The sequence below is a fragment of the Oncorhynchus masou genome, chromosome 17 (genome assembly GCF_036934945.1).
Source record: "Oncorhynchus masou masou isolate Uvic2021 chromosome 17, UVic_Omas_1.1, whole genome shotgun sequence".
NCBI lineage: Eukaryota > Metazoa > Chordata > Actinopteri > Salmoniformes > Salmonidae > Oncorhynchus > Oncorhynchus masou.
The window spans coordinates 19,648,174-19,666,636 of record NC_088228.1 but is presented as its reverse complement, the minus strand read 5'-3'; the positions used below and the strand labels follow the sequence as shown (position 1 = coordinate 19,666,636).

General features: G+C 44.4%; 1 protein-coding gene across 8 annotated transcripts in view; it reads right to left on the bottom strand.

Moving 5' to 3' along the window:
- Positions 1-18,463, bottom strand: part of LOC135558651 (disco-interacting protein 2 homolog C) — a 240,401-nt gene that overhangs the window by 51,229 nt on the left and 170,709 nt on the right. For all 8 annotated transcript variants that reach the window (XM_064992625.1, XM_064992626.1, XM_064992631.1 and 5 more), the window contains 2 exons: positions 13,469-13,560; positions 8,854-8,964 (listed from right to left, as the gene is read on the bottom strand). In XM_064992625.1, the coding sequence (XP_064848697.1) occupies positions 8,854-8,964; positions 13,469-13,560 (203 nt within the window). The remainder of the gene's footprint in view (positions 1-8,853; positions 8,965-13,468; positions 13,561-18,463) is intronic.

Genomic DNA, 18,463 nt, shown 5'->3' with positions numbered 1-18,463 from the left:
GTCTTCCTGCCTGCCTGCCTGCATGTCTGTCTTCCTGCCTGTCTGTCTTCCTGCCTGCCTGCCTGTCTGTCTTCCTGCCTGTCTGTCTTCCTGCCTGCCTGCCTGCCTGTCTGTCTTCCTGCCTGCCTGTCTTCCTGCCTGCCTGCCGGTCTTCCTGCCTGCCTGCCTGTCTGTCTTCCTGCCTGCCTGCCTGTGTCTTCCTGCCTGCCTGCCTGTCTGTCTTCCTGCCTGCCTGCCTGTCTGTCTTCCTGCCTGCCTGCCTGTCTGTCTTCCTGCCTGCCTGTCTTCCTGCCTGCCTGCCGGTCTGTCTTCCTGCCTGCCTGCCGGTCTGTCTTCCTGCCTGCCTGCCGGTCTGTCTTCCTGCCTGCCTGCCGGTCTGTCTTCCTGCCTGCCTGCCGGTCTGTCTTCCTGCCTGCCTGCCGGTCTGTCTTCCTGCCGGTCTGTCTTCCTGCCTGCCTGCCGGTCTGTCTTCCTGCCTGCCTGCCGGTCTGTCTTCCTGCCTGCCTGCCGGTCTGTCTTCCTGCCGGTCTGTCTTCCTGCCTGCCTGCCGGTCTGTCTTCCTGCCTGCCTGGGGAGGGAAGGGTGAAAGGTAAAGGGGGAGAGAAGGGTGAAGGGTGAAGGGGAGGGTAGGGTGAAGGTGGGAGGGTAGGGTGAAGGGTAAACGGGGAGGGAAGGGTGAAGGGTAAAGGGGGAGGGTAGGGTGAAGGGTAAAGGTGGGAGGTTAGGGTGAAGGGTAAAGGTGGGAGGGTAGGGTGAAGGGTAAACGGGGAGGGAAGGGTGAAGGGTAAAGGGGGAGGGAAGTGTGAAGGGTAAAGGGGGAGGGAAGTGTGAAGGGTAAAGGGGGAGGGAAGGGTGAAGGGTGAAGGGGGAGGGAAGGGTGAAGGGTAAAGGGGGAGGGAAGGGTGAAGGGTAAAGGGGGAGGGAAGGGTGAAGGGTAAAGGGGGAGGGAAGGGTGAAGGGTGAAGCGGAGGGTAGGGTGAAGGTGGGAGGGTAGGGTGAAGGGTAAAGGGGGAGGGAAGGGTGAAGGGTAAAGGGGGAGGGAAGGGTGAAGGGTAAAGGGGGAGGGAAGGGTGAAGGGTGAAGTGGAGGGAAGGGTGAAGGGTAAAGGGGGAGGGAAGGGTGAAGGGTAAAGGGGGAGGGAAGGGTGAAGGGTAAAGGGGAGGGAAGGGTGAAGGGTGAAGTGGAGGGTAGGGTGAAGGTGGGAGGGTAGGGTGAAGGGTAAACGGGGAGGGAAGGGTGAAGGGTAAACGGGGAGGGAAGTGTGAAGGGTAAAAGGGGAGAGAAGGGTGAAGGGTTAACGGGGAGGGAAGTGTGAAGGGTAAAGGGGGAGGGAAGTGTGAAGGGTAAAGGTGGAGGGAAGGGTGAAGTGTAAAAGGGGAGGGAAGGGTGAAGGGTGAAGGGGAGGGAAGGGTGAAGGGTAAAGGGGGAGGGAAGGGTGAAGGGTAAAGGTGGGAGGGTAGGGTGAAGGGTAAACGGGGAGGGAAGGGTGAAGGGTAAACGGGGAGGGAAGTGTGAAGGGTAAAAGGGGAGAGAAGGGTGAAGGGTTAACGGGGAGGGAAGTGTGAAGGGTAAAGGGGGAGGGAAGTGTGAAGGGTAAAGGTGGAGGGAAGGGTGAAGTGTAAAAGGGGAGGGAAGGGTGAAGGGTGAAGGGGAGGGAAGGGTGAAGGGTAAAGGGGGAGGGTATGGTGAAGGGTAAAGGGGGAGAGAAGGGTGAAGGGTAAACGGGGAGGGAAGGGTGAAGGTGGGAGGGTAGGGTGAAGGGTAAACGGGGAGGGAAGGGTGAAGGGTAAACGGGGAGGGAAGGGTGAAGGGTAAAGGGGGAGGGAAGTGTGAAGGGTAAAGGGGGAGGGAAGGGTGAAGGGTAAAGGGGGAGGGAAGGGTGAAGGGTAAAGGGGGAGGGAAGGGTGAAGGGTAAAGGGGGAGGGAAGGGTGAAGGGTGAAGCAGAGGGTAGGGTGAAGGTGGGAGGGTAGGGTGAAGGGTAAACGGGGAGGGAAGTGTGAAGGGTAAAGAGGGAGGGAAGTGTGAAGGGTAAAGGGGAGGGAAGTGTGAAGGGTAAAGGGGGAGGGAAGTGTGAAGGGTAAAGGGGGAGGGAAGTGTGAAGTGTAAAGGGGGAGGGAAGGGTGAAGTGTAAAAGGGGAGGGAAGGGTGAAGGGTGAAGGGAAGGGTAGGGTGAAGGTGAGAGGGTAGGGTGAAGGGTAAACGGGGAGGGAAGGGTGAAGGGTAAAAGGGGAGGGTAGGGTGAAGGGTAAAGGGGGAGAGAAGGGTGAATGGTAAAGGGGGGGTGAAGGGTAAAGGGGGAGGGAAGGGTGAAGGGTGAAGGGGGAGGGAAGGGTGAAGGGTAAAAGGGGAGAGAAGGGTGAAGGGTAAAGGGGGAGAGAAGGGTGAAGGAAGGGTGAAGAGAAAGGTGGGAGGGAAGGGTGAAGGCTAAAAGGGGAGGGAAGGGTGAAGGGTAAAGGTGGGAGGGAAGGGTGAAGGGTAAAAGGGGAGGGAAGGGTGAAGGGTAAAAGGGGAGGGAAGGGTGAAGGGTAAAGGTGGGAGAGAAGGGTAAAGTGTAAAGGGGGAGGGAAGGGTGAAGGGTAAAAGTGGGGAGAAGGGTAAAGGGGGAGGGTGAAGGGTAAAAGGGGAGGGAAGGGTGAAGCGGGAGGGAAGGGTGAAGGGTAAAAGGGGAGGGGACGGTGAAGGGTAAAAGGGGAGGGAAGGGTAAAAGGGGAGGGAAGGGTGAAGGGGGAGGGAAGGGTGAAGGGTAAAGGGGGAGAGAAGTGTAAAGGGTAAAATGGGAGGGAAGGGTGAAGGGTAAAGGGGGAGGGAAGGGTGAAGGGTAAAGGGGGAGAGAAGTGTAAAGGGTAAAATGGGAGAGAAGGGTGAAGGGGGAAGCTAATTACTCAACTGTTGATTTTCCTTCTCTTGAGTTCCATCACAGTCGAGTGTGTGTGTGGGACAACTATGTGTGAGCTACTGGCTGCATGCAGACTTGAGAGGCAGTGTAGTCTTATAGGCATAATATATAATATATACTATTTAGCAGACCCTATGATCCATCTTTCCATTCTACTGTTACTTCAATATCTAAAATTATTATTAACTGTTTTATTGGTACAGCGTAGTAACAAACATAGTCATCTATGACTGAGGAAACTGTTTTATCAAATGTACATTCAATACATTAAATGAGATTAAGAATTTGAAGTAACTACAACTTATTTTGAATGTAAACATGTAATATCGCATCAACATTGCTGAAGTACAAAAGTGGTTGCATAATTGTCTATGCACTGTGAACCAATGTACATGACCTTTGAATAAAAAAATAAAATAAAAATCTATTTAAATGAAATAAAGTGCATGTTTTCTGGAGAACAAAGGAGAGTTGAGCAAAAATAATAATCTGAATGCACAGAACGTCACTGTGGGCCATGTAATATTAATGTAGAAGTCTTGCCCTGCATTAATGAGAGGAATTACCCTTTGTCTCCTGCCAATGCTTGAACTTTGGCAAAAATGCTATGAGAGCAATTCAGACACTGGTGCAGGTGTTCATTGGTGAGCCTGGTGCGGTATTTGATTTGAATAAAGTTACTTGTGGAGAAGGCTGATTCACAGCTGTGTGCGGAGTCAAATATGGTCCGGATGTACAGTACCAGTCAAAGTTTTGGACACAACTATATCAAAACTATGAAATAACACACAGAAAATCATGTAGTAACCAAAAAAGTGTTAATCAAATCAAAATATATTTTATATTTGAGAATCTTTGAAGTAGCCACCCTCTTAGCATTCTCTCAACCAGCTTCACCTGGAATGCTTTTCCAACAGTTTGGAAGGAGTTCCCACATTTGCTGAGCACTTGTTGGCTGCTTTGCCTTCATTCTGCGGGCCAACTCATCCAAAACCATCTCAATTGGGTTGAGGTCGGGTGATTGTGGAGGCCAGGTCATCTGATGCAGCACTCCATCACTCTCCTTCTTGGTCTTGGTCATTGTCCTGTCCTTAGTGGGACTGTCCAAATGATAGTCCCACTAAGCGCACACCAGATGAGATGGCAAATCTCTGTGTTAACTATGTTGGTTAAGTGTGCCTTGAATTCTAAATAAAATCACAGACTGTCACCAGCAAAGCATCCCCACAACATTAAACCACGTCCTACATGCTTTACGGTGGGAACTACACATATGGAGATCATCTGTTCACCTACTCTGAGTCTCACAAAGACATGCCGGTTGGAACCAAGAATATCACATTTCCCAAAGGAATCCCAAAGGACAGAAATCCACCGGTATAATGTCCAATGCTTGTGTTCCTTGGCCCAAGCAAGTCTGTTCTTATTGGTGTCCTTTATCAGTGGTTTCTTTGCAACAATTCGATCATGAACAATTGATGTTGAGATGTGTCTGTTACTTGAACTCTGTGAAGCATTTATTTGGGCTGCAATTTCTGAGGCTGGTAACTCTAATGACCTTGTCCTCCGCAGCAGAGTTAACAATGGGTCTTTCTTTCCTGTTACGGTCCTCATGAGAGCTTGTTTCATCATCGTGCTTGATGGTTTTTACGACTGCAAATGTTCAGTATTGGCAAACATTCATGTCTTAAAGTAATGATGAACTGTCATTTATCTTTGCTTAATTATGCCATTATATGGACTTGGTCTTTAACCAAATAGGGCTATCTTCTGTATACCACCCCTACCTTGTCACAACACAATTGATTGGCTCAAACACAATAAAGAAGGAAATACATTCCACAAATTAACTTTTAAAAGCACACCTGTTAATTTAAATGCATTCCAGGTGAAGCTAGTTGAGAGAATACAAGGGTGTGCAAAGCTGTCATCAAGGCAAGGGTTGGCTACTTTGAAGAATCTCAAAAAAAAGTGTCCAAACGTTTGAGTGGTACTGTATAGTGCCAGTTTCTTGAGAACAGGGACAGCTGCAGGCATCTTTCCCCAGAAAGTGACAGGGTCACAATCACCAGTCTGCGCTGGAGACACATTTTCTTCCAGCTCAATCAACTCAATTTGCAGTGATGCAACATCTACCCATCTGAAAATCTGTTTTGCTTCTTTGTGACCAAGAAGGGGTTTTGGATGAGCTCTTCCAACAGTGAAGTCATCAAAACGAGCCTTGAAGTTATCCATCAGCTTCTGGATGAAATCAACATGGTTGGGAACATCTCTGCCTCGTAGCAGGAGGTGTTGTAGGGATGATGCTGCGCTCAAATGTCGATCCGTTTCAGAATCGTTGTCAGGACCTCAGAACACTATTTTCCCAGGCACACAGGACAGATTGGATGATGCAGTGATATGATGTCAGGTCAGGGTGGTCCTCTTTCAAACGTGCAACCAGTCCCCTCCCTCTTCCCATCATGGCTGGAGCTCCATCTGTGGTGATGGAGACCACGGACTTCAGATCTCTCCCCCTTTTTGTCAGCACCCCTTTGATGACCTCATGGATATCCTCACCCTGCTTATGGGCTTCTCGATTTGTTAAGCCCAACAGCTCCTCACAACATTTCTTCATTGTTTCGTTATAAAATCTGACAAACACCAGAAGCTGGGCATCAGAGTTATCGGTTGATTCATCCACAGCTAATGAAATTCATGGTGCATTCTGAATGGCCTCATCAAGTTGTGAAGTGAAATCTTCAGCTAATATTTCAGTTCTCCTCATTGCTGTGGAATGTGACAGTGGGATCTGTTTGATTTTTTCCCTGAGCTCATCCTTTTGTTTACCTTCAAGCAAGGTGTCAGCCACTTCTCATATGCATTCTTTTACCAACTCATCGCCTGAACATGTATCCTCAGTGAACACTCCATTGCATGTTGTTGGCCTGTCAGGGAATTGACAAGGACTTTAGTGGACCTCTCATATTGGGATTTGAGTTGGTGAACCTTGTTTGTTCTCACCTCCGTGTTCAGGGGATACATCTGATCAAATGTACTATGCCTGGTGTTATAATGGTGGTTAACATTGGCACTTTTCACAAGAGCTATGGACTCAGTGCACTTTGGTTTTGTGCTGCAGTAGTTGCAGGGAGAATTAATAAATACTGTTCCGTCCACTCGTCTTTAAATATCGATTTTCAGTATTTTTTAACAAGCCATATCAACAAAGATGCTGGTAACTAAGCTACTAAGCTGTCTAAAAAATGATGTGCTGACTTTTATAACAAATGCGATGTTGTCCGGTCCGGATAGACCCTCCTCTGGGTCCGGACACGGACCGCCAGTTGAGTTTAGCTGCATTAACTTAAGAATCTGTCTTTTTTTCATTTTTTTGCCGAAAATGACATGACACAAATCTAATTGCTTGTAGCTCAGGCCCTGAAGCAAGGATATGTACATTCTTGGTACCATTTGAAAGGAAATACATTTTTTTGTGGAAATGTTATATTCTCCTACATTCCTTTCACACAATAGATCTGGTAAAAGACAATACAAAGAAAAAAACCAACCGTTCTTTAAAATGCAAGAGAAAGACCATAATGTATTATTCCAGCCCAGGTGCAATTTAGATTTTGGCAATATTATTCCAAAACTAGATGGTAGCAGTGTATGTGCAGTGTAAGTGTTAGACTGATCCATCGAACCATTGTATTTATGTTACAATTTTTGAATCAAGTTCAAAATTGTGCACTCTCCAATAGCGTTGTATTCTTTCACTGTAATAGCTACTGTAAATTGGACAGTGCAGTTAGATTTTCCTTTTTGTAATGCAGCTTATTTTAGAACATTTGATCCCACAAAGGGGCTGATATCCATCTGATTTGTACAATTCAGAGCCTTTGGTGCACTGTATGGCTCCTATCTCTGTATAGTACTCAGATATCTGATACCTCCACATACTGTAAAAGCAAGACAATTTTGTCAAGTTGGCTGGATGTCCTTTGGCTTATTGGACCATTCTTAATACACACGGGAAACTTTTGAGCATGAACAACCGGTGTACCTAGCACCTACTAACATACTCTGTTGATAGACACTTCAAACTTTTGTCTTGCCCATTCACCCTCTGACTGGCACACATACACAATGCATGTCTCAATTGGCTCAAGGCTTAAAAATCCTTCTTTAACCTGTCTCCTCCCCTTCAGCTACAATGATTGAAGTGGATTTAACACAACTGACATCAATAAGGGATCATAGCATTCACCTGGTCAGTCTATGTCATGGAAAGAGCAGGTGTTCTTAATGTTTTGTACACAGTGAATACAGTGCCTGTAAATTGCTGAAATGCATTGCTTGCTATATTTTCCCATTATTACTGCAGCGTAACATAATACAATGTTATGAGGACATTTTACATTTACATTTTGTCATTTAGCAGACACTCTTATCCAGGGCAATTTACAGGAGCAATTAGGGTAAAGTGCCTTGCTAATGGGCACGTCGACAGATTTCTTACCTAGTTGGCTCAGAGATTTGAACCAGCGACCTTTCAGTTACTGACCCAGCGCTCTTAACCACTAGGATACCTGCTGCCCGTAACACTAATAACCGGTATCTGAGCATGATACCAGTGATGTTCTCCCACAGAGAGTGGAACTACAAAGTCTTGTTTAATAATCCCTATTGGATCCAGATGCTGTGGAGACATCATGGCCGTCTGGTTTCTCTATGGCCCCTTCCAGAAATATTACACTATGATAACTGCAGGTAAAGTAAGCCTTGTCCAAGCCAGAACAGCCCATAGGGCAGGAGCCTCTCTCCTGTTTCTGTAGCTTGAGGAAGCTTTGATGTAAAAGTACACCCCTGGAAGAGAACACAACTGTGTTAATCAGCCAAGTTACTCCCCCTCAGCACAGAGCGGTGACATATCTTTAGTCCTCCTCTATGAATACAAATCTGTATGTGTCCCAAATAGCACCATATTCCTGTGGGACCTGGTCAAAAGTAGTGCCCTACATAGGGAATAGGGTGACTATTTGGAAATCAGCCTCGTCCAGAGAGAACCAAATGCTCCCAAATCCCTTCTACCTGTTGATCACCCTCCAGTTACCAGGATGACTTCAGCTCCAGCCTCACTGCCTGAGTCTGCCTCTGTCTGACTGGCCCTGTTGGAGAGAGTTGCAACATCCCAAATGGCACCCTATTCCCTATATAGGACAGAACCTGTGCTCTGTTTGCCCCTGTAGCATAGGACACATCAATGCGCTACTGACTGCTATCTCTCTGGATGTTCTCCACCTCCCTTAGACCTCCTCCTTATGGCCAGGATTACATGCTTTGATCCTCTGACTGAACCACAGAGCCAGAACTGGTCAGGGCAGGCAGGCAGACTGAGTCCCATTAGGACGTGAGCTGCATCATAACAGAAGAACACACCACCAACTTCCAGGAGCCTCCATTCTTTACAATTTTTTCTATTTTTATTTAACCTTCATTTACATCAGTTTATTCTCATTGAGATCAAATCTCTTTTACAAGACAGACCAGTTCACTAGTGAAAAACTCCCCCTGGTCTTCTGGTTCTACACACTGCGTGGTCAACAGCCATTCTCCACGCTGACCTCCAACTTCACCAACTTCACTAGAGAAGGGACCAGACTAATCTCCTGACTGCAAAGGGCCTAGATGTACATGGCTACAGTATCTCTGCTCTTTCTCTGTGCGACAACATGACTGTTGGACAGCCTACTGTAATTCTGAACACTGATATGAAGAGAATCCTATCACCGCCGACCTGGGCTCTGGTCAAAAGTAGTGCACTACATAGGGGATACGGTACCATTTGGGACACACTTTATGTACTAAAAGGGGAACTCCACCTGTCCTTCCTGTCATGACCGAGGAAGACACACGTACACAATTGTGTGTGTATGGTGTGTGCACATTTGCGTGTACGTATGAGCGGCCTTACCTTTCTCGTAAGTGGCACTTCAATTGGCACAGGGACAAGTTCGGCCAGTAGGCATCCGTAAAAGGCAACCATGAAGGCAGCCGGGTCGTTGTTGGGAAAGACCAGAGCTACCTGTGGACAGATAAATCACATCAAGGTTAGACAGAAGTGGTCATTATATAACTAATGGGAAATCACCCACTAACCCACCCATATACAATTGGTTAGGTCACCAATAGACATCCTCTATACGCATTCTGACTTTAAAGGTGGGAGGTTTGTGGAAACAGTGGTTAAAGCTCAAACATGGTATGCTTTCTGACTTGAAAGGAGATTTTAGTAAAGTGGAAATTTGTCCATATCGGTTAAGAAGCAGCAGAAAATCTGTATGTCCGAAATCTCATCAATCATCGTAAACTGAGGCGTTTTAGGTCAGTGTTGTCACACCCTGAACTTAGAGAGACATTTTATTTCTCTATTTGGTTAGGTCAGGTTGTGATGTGGGGTGGGCATTCTATTTTTTGTTTTCTAGGTTTCTTTATTTCTATGTTTTGTCCGGGTATGGTTCTCAATCAGGGACAGCTGTCTACCGTTGTCTCTGATTGGGAATCATACTTAAGTAGCCCTTTTCCCCTCCATTCAGTGTGGGTAGTTAACTTTATTTGTGGCACTTAGCCCTGTTAGCTTCACGGTTGTTTGTTTTGTTGGCGACATTTTAAATGAAAAGGAAAATGTACGCTCACCACGCTGCACCTTGGTCTACTTCCAACAACACCCGTGACAAGTGTTGTGATGACAAGGTCCCAAATGCAGCCTAAACTCCAAAATCTCATAAAATATGACTTCATGCTAAGATATGAAAGCATGCTGTTAACATTATCCCATGAGGCAAGTGAAGTCAGCCTATTGAGGGAGTTTCTTTTCACCCGCTGACAGATGATTGGTGATGTCTAAACCTGGTTCAAAAAGAGGGCCTTTTCTCCTCAACACTGGAGTCAGAAAATTAGTTTGGTTGCTTCCCAAATGGCACCATATTCCCTATAAAGTGCACTATAACAGAGCCCTATAGGCCTTGGTCAGAAGTAGTACACTGTAAATAGAATAGGGTGCCATTTGGGACGCAGTCCTTTTCTACAAAGGGGCCGATTGAGCGTCAGCAGCAAGGCAGGCAGCCTTAACAGAAAAGTGAGATGCAGACCTCTCACTGAGCATCTGGCCTCTCCCTATCTCAATTCAATTCAAAGAGCTTTATTGGCATGGGAAACACATGTTTACATTGCCAAAGCAAGTGAAATAGATAATAAACAAAAGTGAAATACATTTTGTTTTTTAACAGTAAACATCTCTCTCTCTCTCTCTCCCTCTCTCTCTCTCTCACACACACACCTGATGTTATCTCCTCTAGACAATTTCATCTGCCTAATGCAGCTCTCTCAGCTCAAGCAGGCCCCAACAGAGAGGAGCAGATCACACAAAATGACAATGCTTCTCAACACAAAAAAGGACAACTTCCTAGATCCTATATCTCATGTGTGCTTAGTGCCCTCGACTTGATCAATGGTGGAGTCCTTGTTATCTGGTGTTACTGCATGTTGGATTAGATGTGTACCAGGCTGCATGTCTGGCCTGGTGGTAGGACTGATAACAGTGTGTGTGTGTGCGCCCGATAACAGTAAATGTAGTCCTAAGTGCAGTTAATGGTTCCCATGTTGGACAGAGAACCATACTGTAGCTCTGACTGAACAGCATCTGGGGGTGGAAGAGTGCACCTCCCTGGATAGAACACAGTACCACATGTCCTCTACATACAGTCTCAAATGGCACCCTATTCCCTATATAGTGCACTACTTTTGACCTGAGTCCTATGGCCTTATGCGCAATATAGGGAATAGAGTGCCATTTGAGACAGTCATTGTCCAGGCCGGTCGTGTTCAAAAGGATAAGGTTACTATAGCTAGCTACAGCAGGTAACCTTACCTGTATTTAAGAGTGTTGTCACATGAGGAAGAGTTAGTTGTTAAACAACTCCATGCTTTCCTCAAATTCCCTTTTCCATACAGACTGTGTGAATACAAACACCTGTCATTGCTGTGTGCTGTAAAATCTTTTTTCAGAGCGTTCAATGTCACCCTGAAAAAGGCTTTTTCCCTCCATTTCCGTGCTGTTACCGTGTGAGCCGTGACACATCCCATTCTGATAAACCTCCACGCAGCTCTGGAGGGACTTATTATAGGCTTCAATAAACTCCTTATGAAAAGTCTAGTCAATGCTACTTTGTAATTTACAGGGAGGGGGTGGGAGAAGAAACATTCTGTACAGTAATTAACCACTCCTCTAGTTAACAAGGAAACACTGGCATGACGCCAGCTTGGTTGCGTCCCAAATAGCATACTAATGCCGTCACAAATAGCATACTATTGCCTTTATAGTGGACTACTTTTGACCAAGGCCCATATGTCCTACCAAGCAAGCAGAGGGGAATAACCTACCTAGATGAAAGGAACAAAGCAACGTCCTTATAATAGGACGGATGACGAGGAGACTTGGCGAACACAGATTGGAACAATATGGAAAGTTTATAGTTCTTCATTACAATCTTCTACTCATAATTCAAAGCTGGCGACATGTTGTGTTAATGTATACCGTGAGTTGTAAATCATGGCAGTAGTAAAGACAACAGTGGTAAAGACAACGGTGGTAAAGACAACGGTGGTAAAGACAACGGTGGTAAAGACAACGGTGGTAAAGACAACGGTGGTAAAGACAACGGTGGTAAAGACAACGGTGGTAAAGACAACGGTGGTAAAGACAACGGTGGTAAAGACAACGGTGGTAAAGACAACGGTGGTAAAGACAACGGTGGTAAAGACACCGGTGGTAAAGACACCGGTGGTAAAGACACCGGTGGTAAAGACAACGGTGGTAAAGACAACGGTGGTAAAGACAACGGTGGTAAAGACAACGGTGGTAAAGACAACGGTGGTAAAGACAACGGTGGTAAAGACAACGGTGGTAAAGACAACGGTGGTAAAGACAACGGTGGTAAAGACAACGGTGGTAAAGACAACGGTGGTAAAGACAACGGTGGTAAAGACAACGGTGGTAAAGACAACGGTGGTAAAGATAACGGTGGTAAAGACAACGTGGTAAAGACAACGGTGGTAAAGACAACGGTGGTAAAGACAACGGTGGTAAAGACAACGGTGGTAAAGACAACGGTGGTAAAGACAACGGTGGTAAAGACAACGGTGGTAAAGACAACGGTGGTAAAGACAACGGTGGTAAAGACAACGGTGGTAAAGATAACGGTGGTAAAGACAACGGTAGTAAAGACAACGGTGGTAAAGACAACAGTAGTAAAGATGACAACGGTGGTAAAGACAACGGTGGTAAAGACAACGGTGGTAAAGACAACAGTAGTAAAGACGGCAGTAGTAAAGACGGCAGTAGTAAAGACGGCAGTAGTAAAGACGGCAGTAGTAAAGACGGCAGTAGTAAAGACGGCAGTAGTAAAGACGGCAGTAGTAAAGATAACAGTAGTAAAGATAACAGTAGTAAAGATGGTAGTAGTAAAGATGGCAGTAGTAAAGATGGCAGTAGTAAAGATGTCAGTAGTAAAGATGTCAGTAGTAAAGATGTCAGTAGTAAAGATGTCAGTAGTAAAGATGTCAGTAGTAAAGATGTCAGTAGTAAAGATGTCAGTATTAAAGATGTCAGTATTAAAGATGGCAGTAGTAAAGATGGCAGTAGTAAAGATGTCAGTAGTAAAGATAACAGTAGTAAAGATGGCAGTAGTAAAGATGGCAGTAGTAAAGATAACAGTAGCAAAGATAACAGTAGCAAAGATAACAGTAGCAAAGATAACAGTAGCAAAGATAACAGTAGCAAAGATAACAGTAGCAAAGATGGCAGTAGCAAAGATAACAGAAGTAAAGATAACAGAAGTAAAGATAACAGAAGTAAAGATAACAGAAGTAAAGATAACAGAAGTAAAGATAACAGTAGTAAAGATAACAGTAGCAAAGATAACAGTAGTAAAGATAACAGTAGCAAAGATGGCAGTAGCAAAGATAACAGTAGCAAAGATAACAGTAGCAAAGATAACAGTAGTAAAGATAACAGTAGTAAAGATAACAGTAATAAGATTGTAAAGATCTAAAGGGAGAGTGTACTGTAACTCTCAGATACAGTCATGATAGATAACGTAACAGTGGCCAGAGAAGTACCCAATCCTAGGCCATGTCCTGAGCCTGAACACGGAACATTAAGCCTCATGGCTGGTGCTTATCTTGGATCCTGGGGTGGACATGATGCTCTTGCTGCTGGGTAAGATTCACTCTGCACGTAGACAGACGCTGGAGCTCAACCACAGGCCTCCCTTCCTCCAGCTCTCCATCTTTCCTTCCTCCGTTCAACCATTCCCTCTCTCCCCTCGATTCCACACTCCCTCGCGCCACCCTTAATCCATCCATCCCTCCCTTCATCACTCCCACCCTCCTTCACCCATTTTCTCCCTCCCCATCTCTTTCTCCCTCCTTCACTACATCCCTCAATCCATCTCTCCCCCTTCACCTCTCCCCAACTCCATTCCTTCCTCTCTCCCTCTGTTATGGATGACCTCCCTCCCCGTACTCACCCGGTCTCCAGGTCTGACCATAGGTTCCTGCTTGCTCCCGAGCTTGTGGAGGATGTTATAGGCCACCTTCATACTCCGCACCCAAAGTTTTCCTACAGGGTTAAATCAAAATAAACACTGGTCATCGATCTGATTCAGAGGCTATGGACCCAGGGCAAAGATGGCAGCAGCACTGTTATAGACCCACTCCAAACAACATGAGGAGGCAGAGGAAAGAGAGGGAGCACATCAAAGAGCAGCATGGGAAAAAATACAATGTAGGTTGCTTGAATAGATAATGATCGAAAAGCACAAAAAAGACAATGCCGTTTTTCTTATTCAGTCTTCAGTACATTGTGGGGATGTTGGGTTGTATTGGTTGGTAATAATAATCAAGTTCCAGGTAACTTGAACCTCCCTTTTTGGATGGTGAACTAAACGTTATTTTGAGCCAAGTACTTCAAGTATTTCTCGGAACCGACTAAAGCTTGAAGAAAAACATTTGTACTCATATCAGTGAGAAAGCAAACGACTTGCCAGCGTTGTATTCATTAGAGCACAACATAACAAACTGTTTTGAATTGTTATGCAATGGAAATCAAAAATGAGCATTTCTTATTGGACAAGTTCAGGTAGTTTCTCCAAGTTTCTTCCATTTAGTTCCTAATGAAAACGACACAGCTCTGATATGCCTGGTTACGGTACCAGTTGTCCAGATGCTGAGAGGAAGAGAGAGCTTAGGATGTTCCTTGGAGGACTCTGAGGTAGCGTGGTGACAGTGTGTCTGGTCTTGTTTGCATCTCAAATGGCACCCTATTCCCTTTATAGTGCACTACTAGAAAGGGGCCCTATGGGCCCTGGACAAAAGCAGTGCACTATGTAGTATATAGGGTGCCATTTGAGAGAGAAACTTTCCTTTGAGGACTGACTAACTGACTCAGTGGTGACATGGGGACTGTGAAGAGTCATTCTTTGGCTGTGTCGTACCTCCACTGTGTTTACACCCCACCCAACTCCTGGTTTGTCTAAACATGGTCAGGTTTGTGTGTGTGTGTGTGTGTGTGTGTGTGTGTGTGTGTGTGTACACGCATGCAACTTCTCTTTCTGTCAGTTTGGCGTTTTTGTCTTTCAGAGATCTCTAGGTGATCTCAGCTCTACAAGCTCAGTGGATCTCTACTGATTCAATCTACTGCATGGATAGACATTTCAGCCTACAGTCCTGTGAAGGTGTACAAAAATAATGTTTCAGCTTTCCCTCTGGAATAAAAAAACAGTACACTATTAGTTTGAACTGGATTATTATCTAAACTACTTAGCTTGGGAACTAATGAGGGCATACAGCATAACTTAGGCATTATCATTATTATCTTTATTAATGGACCATAGACAGTGAATAATGGAGAATATTACCTTCCTAGATACGGAGCGCTATGTTTCCATGATCACGTAATGAAGCACCCCAGTCAACAGTCATTTTATATTTAAATTACATAGGCACAAATGGCACCATATCCCTCTACTTAGTACACTACTTTTGACCAGGGCTCTGGTCAAAGTAGTGCACTATATAAGAAATAGGGTGCCATTTGGGATACAGTACTGGAGGGAAATGTTATTCTATCATGGTGCTGTGATCTTTAGTCGGCCCAACGTTAAATGAAATGATCCTAATCTAATAATAAATCTAAGGATGGCTTCAATGGATACCACTCTTTCTACAATACATAGTGCTCATTTGTAAAGGATGGGATAGATATTGACTACAGTCCCACTGTTTAACTGCAGTGCAGTGTGTGCATTTAACTAGCCACATTTTGGATGATAAATTCATGTAATTAAAAATATGATTTTTTTCTGACCCAGAGACACTGATTAGGAGGAATGAATCCTATCTGTACTAAGATAAAGCTATCATGTAGGAGTTGAGGAATGAATCCCAGCTGTATTACGATAAAGCTATCATGTCGGAGTTGAGGAATCAATCCTATCTGTATTGCGATAAAGCTTTCATGTAGGAGTTGATGCTTTAAGCAAAATTACCTTGTCCTCATCATGAAGCATCACAGAGAAACCAGAGGAATTAACAAAAGAGTAAAGAGAATGAGGCACAGCAAGGAGAGAACGAGAGAGCGAAATAGTAGAGAGGTGAGTAGAGAGAGTAAAGATAGTAGAGAGAATAGAGCATGTAGACAGAGATAAGAGAGTAGAGAGGAGAGTGGAGAGTAGACATAGTAGAGAGAGTAAAGATAGTAGAAAGAGAAGAGCGTGTAAACAGAGAGCAGAGAGTAGTGTGTAGACAGAGAGATTAGAGAGAGAGTAGAGCGTAGACAGAGAGAGGAGAGATAGTATAGAGAGTCGAGTGTAGAGAGAGAGCAGAGATAGTAGAAAGAGAGTAAAGATAGTATAGAGTGTAGAGAGTAGAGAGAGCAGAGATAGTAGAGAGTAAAGATAGTAGTGTATAGAGTAGAGAGATAGAGATAGTAAAGAGAGTAGAGTGTAGACAAAGACAGTAAAGACAGTAGAGAGAGAAAGTAAGAGAGAAAATAGAGAAAGTAGAGATAGTAGAGTGTAGGCAGAGAGAAGAGAGAGTAGAGAGCAAAAGACAGCGAAAGGGGTATTCCCAACTTTTGTGCATTTAACTAATAACAATACGCTGGGAATTATTCTGGGTGAGGGAGAACCTGCAAATATTACTGCTAGATATGTATATGATTGCCATAGCCTGAGGAACATCACATGACTATTCATTCCCTGAAGTATTTACATTGTACAGTGCCTTGCGAAAGTATTCGGCCCCCTTGAACTTTGCGACCTTTTGCCACATTTCAGGCTTCAAACATAAAGATATAAAACTGTATTTTTTTGTGAAGAATCAACAACAAGTGGGACACAATCATGAAGTGGAACGACATTTATTGGATATTTCAAACTTTTTTAACAAATCAAAAACTGAAAAATTGGGCGTGCAAAATTATTCAGCCCCTTTACTTTCAGTGCAGCAAACTCTCTCCAGAAGTTCAGTGAGGATCTCTGAATGATCCAATGTTGACCTAAATGACTAATGATGATAAATACAATCCACCTGTGTGTAATCAAGTCTCCGTATAAATGCACCTGCACTGTGATAGACTCAGAGGTCCGTTAAAAGCGCAGAGAGCATCATGAAGAACAAGGAACACACCAGGCAGGTCCGAGATACTGCTGTGAAGAAGTTTAAAGCCGGATTTGGATACAAAAAGATTTCCCAAGCTTTAAACATCCCAAGGAGCACTGTGCAAGCGATAATATTGAAATGGAAGGAGTATCAGACCACTGCAAATCTACCAAGATCTGGCCGTCCCTCTAAACTTTCAGCTCATACAAGGAGAAGACTGATCAGAGATGCAGCCAAGAGGCCCATGATCACTCTGGATGAACTGCAGAGATCTACAGCTGAGGTGGGAGACTCTGTCCATAGGACAACAATCAGTCGTATATTTCACAAATCTGGCCTTTATGGAAGAGTGGCAAGAAGAAAGCCATTTCTTAAAGATATCCATAAAAAGTGTCATTTAAAGTTTGCCACAAGCCACCTGGGAGACACACCAAACATGTGGAAGAAGGTGCTCTGGTCAGATGAAACCAAAATTGAACTTTTTGCCAACAATGCAAAACGTTATGTTTGGAGTAAAAGCAACACAGCTCATCACCCTGACCACACCATACCCACTGTCAAACATGGTGGTGGCAGCATCATGGTTTGGGCCTGCTTTTCTTCAGCAGGGACAGGGAAGATGGTTAAAATTGATGGGAAGATGGATGGAGCCAAATACAGGACCATTCTGGAAGAAAACCTGATGGAGTCTGCAAAAGACCTGAGACTGGGACGGAGATTTGTCTTCCAACAAGACAATGATCCAAAACATAAAGCAAAATCTACAATGGAATGGTTCAAAAATAAACATATCCAGGTGTTAGAATGGCCAAGTCAAAGTCCAGACCTGAATCCAATCGAGAATTTGTGGAAAGAACTGAAAACTGCTGTTCACAAATGCTCTCCATCCAACCTCACTGAGCTCGAGCTGTTTTGCAAGGAGGAATGGGAAAAAATGTCAGTCTCTCGATGTGCAAAACTGATAGAGACATACCCCAAGCGACTTACAGCTGTAATCGCAGCAAAAGGTGGCGCTACAAAGTATTAACTTAAAGGGGGCTGAATAATTTTGCACGCCCAATTTTTCAGTTTTTGATTAGTTAAAAAAGTTTGAAATATCCAATAAATGTCGTTCCACTTCATGATTGTGTCCCACTTGTTGTTGATTCTTCACAAAAAAATACAGTTTTATATCTTTATGTTTGAAGCCTGAAATGTGGCAAAAGGTCGCAAAGTTCAAGGGGGCCGAATACTTTCGCAAGGCACCGTATATAACTGACAAGTAATACATAGTGGAACCATCATCCATGTTGCTATTTATTTATTTGCCATTCCTTATTTTAATTTATTTAATGACAATTATTGACCAAAGATTACACACCAGCAGTACTGCTGTACCAGTATACATGATTATACTGTATGTACTATTATTACTACTACTAAAATGAACTGTATTTCAATATCCTCATTTCATTGTACTGTATTTACTGAAATGCTGTACCACTATACTGCTTTGGCAATATCTATAAATTGTATTTCATGCCAATAAAGCAATCTGACTTTGAGTAGAGAGAGGTATAGACGTAGAGAGAGAGATGTAGAGAGAGGTAGAGAGAAAGAAAGGTGTAAAGAGAGAGGTAGAGAGCGAGAGGTAGAGAGCGAGAGGTAGAGAGCGAGAGGTAGAGAGCGAGAGGTAGAGAGCGAGAGGTAGAGAGCGAGAGGTAGAGAGCGAGAGGTAGAGAGCGAGAGGTGGAAACTGAGCTGCACTTCCTAACCTCCTGCCCAATGTATGACCATATTAGAGAGACATATTTCCCTCAGATTACACAGATCCACAAAGAATTATATATATAATATGACATTTGTAATGTCTTTATTGTTTT